We start from the raw sequence: 13092 nt of genomic DNA on the forward strand, positions 1-13092 counted from the left end.
TCTGGTGATATTAATTTCTTGCTTTTTATTTTTTTGTGTATCTACTGTATGATTTTTGGCTTGAAGTTACCATAAGGCTTGCAAATACTAGCCTATAAACCCATTGTTTTAACCTGATAACAACACTGTTTGCATAAACAAATAAACATACAAAAACTAATAAAAATTGTATGTGTATTAGTCCGTTTTCATGCTGCTCATAAAGACGTACCTGAGACTGGGAAGAAAAAGAGGTTTAATTGGACTTACAGTTCCACGTGGCTGGGGAGGCCTCAGAATCATGGCGGGAGGCAAAAGGCACTTCTTATATGGCGGCAGCAAGAAAAAAACGAGAAAGATGCAAAAGCGGAAGTCCCTGATAAAACCATCAGATCTTGTGAGACTTATTCACTATCATGAGAACAGCATGGGAAAGACCTGCCCCCATGATTCAATTACCTCCCACAACACATGGGAATTCAAGATGAGATTTGGGCAGGGACACAGCCAAACCATATCACTATGCTTTAACTTTGTCCCCCTGCCCCACTTTTTAACTTTTTGATGCTTCTATTGATATCTCATTGTACTGATTATGTCTTGAAAAGTTGTTGTAGTTATTTTTAATTGGTTCATCATTTAGTCTTCCTACTTAGGATAAGAGTAGTTTACACACCACAGTTATAGTGTTATAAAATTCTATGCTTTTCTGTGTACTTACTATTACTGGTGAGTTTTGCAACTTCAGGTGATTATTTATTGCTTGCTTTTCTTTCCGATTGAAGTACTCCCTTTAGCATTTCTTGTAGGACAGGACAGTTGATGAAGTCCCTCAGCTTTTGTCTAGGAAAGTATTTATTTCTCCCTCATGTTTGAAGGATATTTTTACTAGATATACTATTCTAGGGTAAAAGTTTTTTTCCTTCAGCATTTTAAAAATGGCATGTCATTCTCTTCTAGCATGTAAGGTTTACACTGAAAAGTTTGCTGCCAAATGTATTGGAGCTCCATTGTATGTTATTTGTTTCTTTTCTCTTGGTGCCTTTAGGATCCTCTCTTTGTCCTTGACCTTTGGGAGCTTGATTATTAAATGCCTTGAAGTAGTCTTCTTTGGGTTAGATCTGCTTGATGTTCTATAACCTTCTTGTACTTGGATATTTACATCTTTCTCTAGGTTTCTGGAGGTTCTCTGGTATTATCCCTTTGGTTTTTGTTTGTTTGTTTGATTGGTTTTTTTCTTGTTTGTTTGTTTTTGGTTTTTTTGGTTTTTTGAGACTGAGTCTCACTCTGTTGCCCCGGCTGGAGTGCAGTGGCACAAACTTGGCTCACTGCAACCTCCACCTCCTGGATTCAAACAATTCTCTTGCCTCTGCCTCCTGAGTAGCTGGGATTACAGGCACCCACCACCACGTCTGGCTAATTTTTATATTTTTAGTAGAGACAGGGTTTCACCATGTTGGCCAGGCTGTGTTATTTCCCTTTGAAAAAACTTTCTACTTCTATCTCTTTGTCTACCTCCTCCTTAAGGCCAACAATTCTTAGATTTGCCCTTTTGAAATTATTTTCTAGATCCCGTAGGTGTGCTTCATTGTTTTTCATTCTTTTTTTTATTATTATACTTTAAGTTCTAGGGTACATGTGCACCATGTGCAGGTTTGTTACATATGTATACATGTGCCATGTTGGTGTGCTGCGCCCATTAACTCATCATTTACATTAGGTATATCTCCTAATGCTATCTCTCCCCCGTCCCCACCCCCACACAACAGGCCCCGGTGTGTGATGTTCCCCACCCTGTGTCCAAGTGTTCTCACTGTTCAACTCCCACCTATGAGGGAGAACATGCGATGTTTGGTTTTCTGTTCTTGCAATAGTTTGCTGAGAATGATGGTTTCCAGCTTCATCCATGTCCCTACAAAGGACATGAACTCATCCTTTTTATGGCTGCATAGTATTCCATGGTGTATATGTGCCACATTTTCTTAATCCAGTCTATCATTCATGGACATTTGGGTTGGTTCCAAGTCTTTGCTATTGTGAAGGGTGCCGCAATAAACAAGACATTTATGCAGCCAACAGACACATAAAAAAATGCTCATCATCACTGGCCATCAGAGAAATACAAATCAAAACCACAATGTGATACTGTCTCACACCAGTTAGAATGATGATCATTAAAAAGTCAGGAAATAATAGGTGCTGGAGAGGATGTGGAGGAATAGGAACACTTTTACATTGTCGGTGGGACTGTAAACTAGTTCAACCATTGTGGAAGACAGTGTGGCGATTCCTGAAGGATCTAGAACTAGAAAAACCATTTGACCCAGCCATCCCATTACTGGGTATATACCCAAATGATTATAAATCATGCTGCTATAAAGACTCATTCTTTTTTATTTTGTCTCCTCTGACTGCATATTTTCAAACAGTCTTTAAGCTCACTAATTCTTCTGTTTGATCAGTTCTGCTATTAAAGGACTCTGATGCATTCTTCAATATACCAATTGCATTTTTCAGCTCCAGAATTTGTTTCTTTTTAATTATTTCAATCTCTTTGTTAAATTTATCTGATAGAATTCTGAATTTCTTCTCTGTGTTATCTTGAATTAATTTGAGTTTCCTCAACATAGCTATTTTGAATTCTCTGTCTGAAAGATTACATATCTCTGTTTCTCCAGGATTGCCCCTTGGTGCCTTATTTAGTTCATTTGGTAAGGTCATGTTTTCCTGGATGGTATTGATGCCAGTATTCTTCGGTGTCTGGGCATTGAAGAGCTAGGTATTTATTATAGTCTTCACTGCCTGGGCTTATTTGTAGCCATCCTTCTTGGGAAGGCCTTCCAGATATTTCAAAGGACTTGAGTGTTGTAATCTAAGCTGTATCTGCTTTAGGGGGCACCCCAAGCCCAGTAATGCTGTGGTTCTCGCACACTTGTCAAGGTACCACCCTGATGGTCTGGGACAAGATCTGGAAGAATTCTTTGGATTACCAGGCAGAGGCTCTTGTTCTCTTCCCTTCTGTTTCCCAAACAGAGTCTCTCTGTTCTGAACCACCCAAAACTGGTGGTAGAGTGAAACAAGCACCCCTGTGGCCTCCACCACTATGATTGCACTGGGTCAGACCTGAAGCTATCACAGCACTGGGTCTTGCCCAAGGCCTGCTGTAACCACTTCCTGGCTACTGCCATTGTTCACTCAAGGCCCTGGGGCTCTACAATCAGCAGGTGGCAAGGCCAGCCAGGCCTGTGTTCTTCTCTTCAGGGTGGTGAGGTCCCCCAGACCCCAGGTGAGTCCTTAGGTGCCCTCTGGGAATCAGGGATTAGAGTCAAAAACCTTAGAAGTCTACTTGGTGTTCTATTGCACTGCGGCTGAGCTGGCATGCAAACTATAGCATGCAGTCCTTCCCACTCTTCTGCCCCTTTCCAAAGGCAGAGGAACCTTACCCTGTAGCCACCGCCACCCCAGGCCATGAGGAGTATTTCCAGGCTACCAATGATGTTCTCTTATGGCCCAAGGGCTTTTAAGTCAGCTTGTGGTGAATGCTGCCTCACCTGGGACTCATCTTTCAGGGCAGTGGGCTCCCCTCTGGCCCAAGGCAGGTCCAGAATTGCCATACAAGAGTCAAGTCCTGGAATCGAGGACCCCAAGAACCTGCCTCAGTGCTCTACCCTCCTGTGGCCGTGCTGGTATCTAAGGTGTAAGACAATGTCCCCACTGCTTTTCCCTCGCAAGCAAGAGTTTTGCCCCATAGCTACCCTAGCTGGTAATATGCTGAGTCTCACCTGAAGCCTCCAAGTCATAGAGGCTCACCCAAGGCCCTCAATGCAGTAGCTGGGTATTGCTGCTAGTTATTCAGGGCCCAAGGGCTCTTCAGTTAGCAGGTGATGAATGTTGCCAGGACTGGGTCCCTTCCTTCAAGGCAGCAGGTTCCCTTCTGGCCCAGGGTGTGTCTAGAAATGTAACTTGGGAGCTAGAACCTGGAACGAGGGCCTTATGACTCTAACTGGTGCCCTATCCTGCCGTGGCTGAGCTGGTATCCAAGATGCAAGACAAAGTCCTCCCTACTCTTCCTTCTCCTCTCCTCAAGGGAAAGGAAGGGGTCTCTTTTGGATCGATGAGCTGTGAGGCTTGGGGCTGGTTGAGGGGCAATGCCAGTACTCCCTTGGCTGCTCCAGCTGGTGTCTCAGTATGTCATGTACCCCTCAGTCCACTGTCTCTGCGCCTAGTTGAGCACGCAGGATTTGCCTAAGGGTTACAGTCCTTATGGCCTAGACTGCCTTTCAAGTTTACCTGGAGGCACAGCGCACTGTAGGCCTCAGTGGTGAGGTTTGCAGAACTCAAGTTCTGACTGCTGGGACTGGCAATTCCCCCGTGTCTAGGCCTGGGTTAAATGCTCCCTCCGTGGGTGGGCATCAGCTGAGTTTGGTCCAGTTTTCCTCTCTGATCCAACAGGACAGCACTGAGTTCAATGCCTCACAATTGGTGTATTTTCCCTTCCCCAGCACCCAGAGAGGCTCTCTGCACCATGTTGGAGGGGTGGCACTGGCGATTCAGGACTATTGTTTCTATCTCTTCAATGACTCTTTCAGCCATATGAAGTTAAAACCAGGTACGATGACTGCTCATCTGATTTTTGGTTCTTATGAAGGTGTTTTTTCTTTTTCTTTCTTTTTTTTCTCTTTGTGTGTTGGGAGGAGGGGGTCTTTATTCACATGGAGTGCTGTATGCGATGCCTGGGAAAAGCTCTCAGCCTGGTGTGTGCTTCAGCGTGGCTCGGGCTCCAATCTCTGTTTTCCAGTTTGTCACGGGCTCTCAACTGTACACAGCCTATGCCCTGCTGGATGCCACCTTCTTAGACACCACGTGAATCCCCATGCACTGCTCCTCTTACCCCTTACCACCACCAAGCAGCTATTAGACACCTGAGGTCTCTGTCCTGTTAGTACCATGGGGCAGAAAGGTATGATACCTTTTTTCACCCATAAGGGTGACAGCCAACACTCCTAACAAAATACAGGCGTGCAAGAGAAAAACATTAACAAATTTACTTAATTATTTGAGGCAAGGTCTCACTCTGTCTCCCAGGCTGGAATGCAGTGGTGGGATCACAGCTTGCTGCAGCCTCAATCTCCCAAACTCAGTCGATCCTCCCACCTCAGCCTCCCAGGCAGCTGGGACCAGAGGCATGCACCACCATGCCTGGCCAATTTTTTGCATTTCTGGTAGAGACGTGGGTCCCACCATGTTGCCTAGGCTGGTCTTGAACTCCTGGCCTCAAGTAATCCTTCTGCCTCAGCCTCCCAAAATGCCGGGACTACAGGCATGAGCCACCGCACCCAGCCTAAAAGCATACGAAGGTGTTTTTTCTCTGTAGATAGTTGTTAACTTGGTGTCCTTGGGCAGGGAACAATGGGTGGAGCCTTCTGTTCCACCATCTTGCTTCGCCTCCTCCAATTATGTGTGTTTTGTATGCATATCTGGGCAGTAGGTCATAGATTTGAAGCCTCTCATTTCAACTTTACTGTGTCTGAGAATATTTAACCTTAGGACACTTGTGTATACATTTGTGTGTTGTTGCTACAATAATTGCCTCATGGTAATTGAGAAACTGAGAAGAACAAGGAGGTAAGTCATACCATGAGGAGGGTTTAAGCACAACGGCGAGTTAGAAAAGTACTGAAGGATTTATAGTTAAGGGGCAGGCTTATCAGTGGGATATGTCAAGCACATTAAGTTGTTCCTGAGTTTGCAAATATTTTTCTCTGTGATTGGGCCATTGGCATTTGCTAATTGGTGCCCATCAAAGTTAGGCTTCTACCCACCCACAAGAACTGAGAGATATCTTCTTTGATGATTATATATCAAAGGGATAGATCCCAGGTCCTTGAGGAAGACTTTCCTGAGTTGTAAAACTGTCAAGAAGCTTTTGTTAAAAAGACATCTCAAAGTAGGCAGAGAAAGAACTTATAATTCCAAGTTTTCTAAAACAAATGCTCTAAGAAACAGGAAAACAAGAAGTCAGGGCCTAGAGTCAGTAAGAAGCTGGACTAAAATTCAGTCATGCTGAGGAGAACGTCAATGCCATCTCAGTCATAAAGTTATGGTAGATGTTGATGTTTAAAAAGCTACACATCAGCAGATCAGTTTTAAACAAATATGAATGTTAGATGTTTACAGCCCTAACTTAGAATCCTCCCCTCCTTGCCCCAACTCCCTCCAGACCACCCAGGGCATCAGGATACCACAAGATGTCAGTGGAGGTGACTAGGTAAGAATTCTATCAATTCAAGAACCCTGGGGGAGAAACCCATGCTGCCCCTGTATTTCCCACTATCCCAGGGAACTCTGCCTGCCCCAGTATCTACCAACAGATGCTTAAAACTGTACTAGTACCATGTGCTTTCATCAGCTGTGCAAACTTGGGCAACTTATTCAACCACCCTGAGCCTTGGTCTCTTCATTTGTAAATAAGCATAGTAAATACATACCACCACAGCACTGTATCAGAAGTAAATCTGATCTGTGTATAGCACTCAACACAATGCTTGGCATATGGTAATGACTCAAGAAATGATAACTATCAATATTTCAGCCAGTTCTCACCTATGCTATTATTCTCATAGAATAATGAACATACTATGACACCAGATTAATAAAATACACAGAGAGGCAGAAGAAAATAAGTTAAAAGAATTATGGCTTAAATCTTTTGAAATTAAAGCAGAAGAAACTATCAATGAGGCAGTAGCTACATCCAAAGCGCCATGCCCTATCCTCCGCAACTTGATCCAATTTTCTGCCCAACTTTCCAAGTCCTGTTCCCTCAAACTTAAAATATTTTCCCACGCAGATCTGAAATCTTCATGTTATTCAGCCCAACGGTGTAATGCAATTTTTTAAATTATGAGTTTTTGTTGTATTTTCTTTTCCTATTTATCACTTATAGCATTTTACCCCCCAAAAAAAAACCCATGTGGGAGTTAATTGACTTTTCAGGAATCCCGTGCAAAATTCTCCCTCAAAACATTCTCTTTGTTTGTGTCTTGGTAGCAACTCCAGAGTTTTCAGGACTTGGACTCTGCTTTAGACTTGTGCTCAGACTGTCTCCACAAAAGTGGTCCGTTTCCTCATCCAATGAGCTCTGCCTGTTTGTCTGTGTGACACTCCAGTGGAAGGAAGCCAAGAGCCTATAGTAGCGATCCTGGGGAAAATTTCAGCAGCTGGGGCCATGTAATTTAAAACCTCTGAAAAGTGTGCTGCGGTCCGTGCACAGCATTAGTATAACGTGAGGGCTGAATGCAGCCCGTTCTCTGGAGAACTTCCTCACACACCGCAGCAAAGAGAAGACTGAAAGACAAACCTGGGTGCAGCCGGAGAGGTCCAGATAGATGAGCTTGTGGCATCCATTCCCCAAGTTCAGGTACTGTAAGCCTTTGTCTGTGAACCGTCTGCAATAAGCCAAACTAAGATTCTGTAAGTTGTGGAAGTGCCTGAAAAGACAAAAGAGAGGAAGGAAAGTATTATACTTCAGTTGTTCTCTCAAATCTTTCTTAAGCCACTATGACAAAGAAAACTGTAAATTCAACTCTTCTTCTTGCAGATGTTCAACATTTAACTTTACTGTTAACTCTCTACCTGTTAATTAAAGGAGACTACAGTGTTATATAAGGTAACACATAATACATTTAATACCTTGTAATACATTTCAAGTGAAAGTATTAATAGTTCAATAATATTTGCCTAGATATTTAAGAAAGTTGACTGGGATAAAGCTTTTTTGGTGTGTGTGAGGTGGGGGAGGCAATCATATTGTTTGGAAGTGAAACCAAATTTGCAGAGTGTATTGTTGCTTCTAGGTTTTATCTCTGGAGTACCAAAATATTGTGCAAAATATATAAAAGGACAAATCCTTTGTAAACATTTAAATGGAGACTGTTACAGGAGAGTGAGGATTTGGGACAGAAGGCAAAACTGAATATGACCATGCTCTTAAAATAGATCTGATAAGCAAATGAGTTTAAAAAATAGGTTTAAATATGCATGAGTTTGTGACAGTTTCATTATTATAGTTAAAGAAAGACTAATTGATATGCAGAGTTTAAGCATGGATTAAGAAGACCAGTTTGCAAATAAGCAGGCAACACATGAGAAGAATCAAAAGCAACATCAGAGACTATAAATCTCGCTGGAGTTGAAACAGATTAAATATGGTATTACCACAATGACCAAAATGACAGCTTCCAGAAAAAAGTAGGGTAGTTAGGATGAGCCTGTACTACCATACGAGGGCTCGCAGTTTGAGGACACTCCGTGGACAATTTCCCAAGCCCTCCAAAGCCTGGAACTTTTTTTTTTTTGAGACGAAGTTTTGCTCTTGTTGCCCAGGCTGGAGTACGATGGTGAGATCTTGGCTCACTGCAACCTCCTCCCCACTCCCCCAACCCCTGGTTCAAGTGATTCTCCTGCCTCAGCCCCCCAAGTGGCTGGGATTACAGGCGCGTGCCAACATGTCCAGCTAATTTTTGTATTTTTAGTAGAGACAGGGTTTCACCATGTTGGCCAGGCTGGCCTCGAACTCCTGACCTCAGGTGATCCACCCGCCTTGGCCTCCCAAAGTGCTCGGAACAGGCATGAGCCACCGTGCCCAGAGAGCCTGGCACTTTTTAAGAGGTCAAGGATTCCCACTACTATCTGCTCTTCTAATGGAATTAGCAATCATGCTCTTAGTTTGTGATATGCAACAGCTTAATAGCAAATTAGAAAGCAAAAAGAATGAAAAGTGAGGAGAAAATGCTTCTCTGCCTCTCAAAATCACACAGGTGAATAAAGTTTACCTCCCATAAATGGGAAATAAGATATACAAGCACTGACCATTAATCAGATTTTGAAAAACACATCTATATGATATAATGATTTGCATTCCATAGCGAATTACTTGATTCAGAACACACATCCCAATCTGGGAATGGCTGTGTACGTGAGATTCGACAGAGCGAGGGGGAAGGCTTTGGACTCACCAGTGACTAGGTGGGCAGGGCCTGAAGGAGAAAGCAGTGCTAATATCCCAAAGACACGCCCCCTCTCTTGGGGCTGTCGAGTGGACTGAGCTGTGCTAAAGTTTTGGAAATGTGTTATCTTCCTCTCCCTGGGGTACACCCTGTGATTCAACTGAGTACAATTTTCTTGGGGTGGGGAGAGGCACACCAAGGTGTCATTTCTAGCAATCCTTCAGCTTTATAATCTGTAGAAAGGAGTTGTGAGGCAGGCCGCATGACACAGTGCAAAATACACAAGGTTTTTGAATCCGGCCAAATGAGATGTAAATCCAAGCCCTGACACTTACTGCAACCTCCCTAATGTCTCAGAGATTGTTTTCTCATTTGTTAAGTGGAGATTAAAATATTATATATATATATATATATATATATATATGTTTTTTTTTTTTTTTACACTGATCAACTGTGGGGCCTCCAGCTTTCCTGAACCTCAGTTTTCTCATCTGGAACATGGATGTAATCTGGTCTGCTTGTTCCCTTTAAAGATGTGACAATTAAATGAGAATACAGAAGTAACAGTATTATCTTGAGGGTGATTTTAACAATCAAAATCGGCAGGGACATAGTAGAAGATTTAAAACTATATGTAATATTGCTACTACTATGTGAAATGATAGTAACACATTAACTATTTTTATGGACTTTGTATTATTCTTCCATTTAATGAAATGGATACTGATCTCCAAGAGTGGTGCATACAATAATTCCAAGAGTTTGAAGGATTTCACATTGAATGTATACCTCGATCTACACCTAGTATTCAATTTCTTTAAATCCATGTGATCAGTTAACAAATATCAAAAATGAGAATTGAGCTAGGAGCGCTTAACTTTTTTTAATGTCACAGACACCTTTGGCTTTTGGCAGTCAGCTGAGGTCTCTGGCCCCTTTCTTGGCATAATGTTTTTAAATGCATAAAATAAAATATATAAGATTACAAAAACAGCCAATTATATTGAAATACATAATTACCAAATAAAAAAACAAATGAGTAGAATAGTAATATATGTGCTTCTTTATTAACATATTAAGTAAGATTTTGTGGCAGTTCTAATAACTGCTGTGATTGTGAACTATCAGTGATATTTTGAAATACATATAACAATTGAAATGTGATAAGAATATATTTGTGATTTATATGAGTAAAAATGTCCCAGAGACTGCTAATACTTCTGTAGTTTTTACCTACATTTCAATTACAGTTAATAAAAGTAGAGATGAGTTTCTTCTTCTTTTTTTTTTTTTGTTTGAGACGGAGTCTCGCTCTGTTACCCAGGCTGGAGTGCAATGGCATGATCTCGGCTCACTGCAACCTCCACCTCCCAGGCTCAAGTGATTCTCCTGCCTCAGCTTCCCAAGTAGCTGGGATTACAGGCACCCACCACCACGCCTGGCTAATTTTTTTTGTATTTTTATTAGAGACAGGGTTTTACCATGTTGGCCAGACTGGTCTCAAACTTTTGACCTCAGGTGATCCGCCCACCTCGGCCTCCCAAAGTGCTGGGATTATAGGCATGAACCACTGCGCCTAGCCGAGATGAATTTTTTATATTCCCCATTAAAATTCATGGAGCTCCTGAATTCTATCCCTGATCCTCTTGGGGGAATCCACTGCTCCCCAGCTAAGAACCTCTGGTTTAGATAAAAGAGGCTGTTCATTAGACTAAGTGACTCCTGGATTGAAAATCTCTGGATAGCTCTTTTCACAGTGGAACCTCATGGAACCATCAGTTTGAAGGCAAAGCTCAGGAATCTTGGGTGGCCCTGTAGGCCTTTCTAGGGATTTACAGTTCTGCAAACTTAAAGCTGCTAGGGACGGGAAAAGTGTCAGCTGACAGCAAAATCACAGGTGGCAAATTTTGTGCAATACTCATACTCTTTATTCTGAATTTTGGCAAAGACACGTGTCCCCTACATGAGTAAGATCTGATTCATCATTTTCCCAGCCCAGAGAACACTTGGTAATTCTAATTCTGCTTTGAGGCAATGTTTACAGCTTGTTTTTATCTTTTTCTAATTATTTGATAACTGTTTCTTATTGGGGGGGGTGTGAGTCCTCTCTTTGTGATTTATTTATTTATTTTTCTGCTACCACTATAATCTTTAGAGAAATTACAATTCTTATAGAAACTACAAAGATTTTTTTTTTCTCACTTCTTTTGGGTTTTTTTCCATTAAAGAATTGAAGTCATTTGTGTTAAATTTCTAACACCTGAAGGACTTACTACTAAGATGAATGGAAAAGTATGTATTTAAATAAAAATTTCTCTGAAAAAAATCACCAAGACAAGGCCTACTCTGTAAAAGAGGGAATTTGCATGTGGATTCTTTTGAGTTGAGTGTTGGGCTCTCTGGTTTCACAGAGGCATTTCAAGTAATAGAATTCTGCAGAAAACCTAAATGGAGTGATCTGGCCTTCTATTTACAGGGTAGACCTTGAAGTTGTCCAGTCAAGACAACAGCTTACTGTGTCTGCCCCACTTTGATAGGCACTGGTGAGACTATAGATCATGATAGTTCCTGATAATAAGAAATTTCCAAGCCAATTGAAAGGTCAATTCATCTATATAAAAAACAATTGGATACTACTCCACTATAGCATTTAAGACTCAATTAAAGAGCAAAGATCATAATAGCTTTACTCAGCACTGTATGCCCGGAACACCTTGCACATACTAGTTGATCAATACATGGTGAACAAGTGAAAGAAGGTTGTTATTATAATTCAGGAAAAGGAAAAATCACTGCAGACTTCTGGTAGATGGCGAGACTTAAGGTGTGAAGGCTGTAGATTAGCCATGAGAAGGAGAAAGGCACTGCAGCTATAGAGAATGTGAAGCATGCAGCAATCAGCTGACTGGAGTTAAGGGCTTCTCTTGGGAAACCTAGGCAGAGAAGTTTGGTTGGAGAATGTCAACGAAGAGTAAGGGAAGAACCTAGACCTTAAGCATGTCAAAGACATGATAGGAAGATTGTTCCAGGATGACACTTCTTGTAGTGTGAGATAGAACAGATTGAAGGGAGGAGAGACCAGAGGCAGCACCACCAGGATACTGTGCCAAATGAGGTGCTGAGAGTGCCACCTAGGTTGTGACAATAGGAATAAATAGAAAGTGTTTAGCTCCGGAAACATTTAGAGGCAACAAATTTCCTGGAATGGGCATGAGCTTTAGGCAGCCCTCATTTTCAACTTTAGAAAACTGAACAAGGCCCCAAAGAAGTGAGAAAAAATATTCAAATAAAAAGCTGGCAAATCATTGTTGCCAAGGACAAACAAATTACATTTTTCTTTTGGCAAGTAGTTTTTTTGGAAAGAAATACTAAAAGCAATGAAGAGAGAATGACAGCAGAAACAACCAACATTTCTCTGCTTATTTACAGTTTCAAGAACATTTTTGCATATCCAAGCATATTTGAAACAATGGAAAATAGAGCAAAAACAGAGAATCATTATGAAATGTATTTTTATCATAGATAACTTAGTATACTTTTTTATATGGCAAAAAAATCAGTATCAAGTAGTATCTATTCTGAATATTCTCTCAATGGCAAGAATTAGAAGGAAGAGCCAAACAAAATTCTTATTTTGGGTCCTACTTTTCTATCTATTGCCTACTAAAGGTATAACTTCATTTGTAAAATAAATGTCCCTAAGAAGATATGCATAGCTGTCATATTACCTTCAATTTCTAAAGAGAAAAAAAGCCATTTCAATGTATGATTGAAAATAAATATGTTTTAAGTTAAAAAATAATTTGTAATGTGATATAAACTACACCCTGGGTCACACAGAGTGGATCATGCCTATAACCCCAGCACTTTGGGAAGCTGAAGCAAGAGGATTGCCTGAGGCCATGAGTTTGAGACCAGCCTGGGGAACATAGTGAGATCTTGTCTCTACAAAAGATTTTTCAAATTTAGCTGGATGTGCCCAGGAGTTTGAGGCTGCAGTGAGCTATCATCACACTATACTCTAGCCTGGGTGAAAGAGCAAGGCCCTGTCTATAAACAAAACAAAACAAAAAAATGGCTCCCAAATCATCTACTTTGTAAGTTC

At 41.4% G+C, this 13092-nt stretch overlaps 3 protein-coding genes across 5 annotated transcripts in view; 2 read left to right on the top strand and 1 right to left on the bottom strand.

The window, feature by feature from the left end:
- FAM185A (family with sequence similarity 185 member A) overlaps nt 1-7159 on the top strand; it is a 163509-nt gene extending 156350 nt beyond the window's left edge. For 2 of the 3 annotated variants that reach the window (XM_055392532.2, XM_055392533.2), the window contains 2 exons: nt 4482-4588; nt 7030-7159. In XM_055392532.2, the coding sequence (XP_055248507.1) occupies nt 4482-4559 (78 nt within the window). In that variant the 3' untranslated portion in view covers nt 4560-4588; nt 7030-7159. Of the gene's footprint in view, nt 1-4481; nt 4603-7029 lie in introns of those variants that run through there. The other variant, XM_063708686.1, reaches the window with a different exon arrangement.
- The window catches only part of FBXL13 (F-box and leucine rich repeat protein 13), a 260413-nt gene that overhangs the window by 94079 nt on the left and 153242 nt on the right, over nt 1-13092 (bottom strand). The window contains 1 exon segment of the mRNA XM_019030762.4: nt 7340-7469. Within this exon segment, the coding sequence (XP_018886307.2) occupies nt 7340-7469 (130 nt within the window).
- Nucleotides 7037-13092, top strand: part of LRRC17 (leucine rich repeat containing 17) — a 32835-nt gene continuing 26779 nt past the window's right edge. The window contains exon 1 of the mRNA XM_004045977.5: nt 7037-7399. The gene's annotated coding sequence lies outside the window, so the exon portion shown is untranslated. The remainder of the gene's footprint in view (nt 7400-13092) is intronic.

This window comes from Gorilla gorilla, chromosome 6, assembly GCF_029281585.2.
Source record: "Gorilla gorilla gorilla isolate KB3781 chromosome 6, NHGRI_mGorGor1-v2.1_pri, whole genome shotgun sequence".
NCBI lineage: Eukaryota > Metazoa > Chordata > Mammalia > Primates > Hominidae > Gorilla > Gorilla gorilla.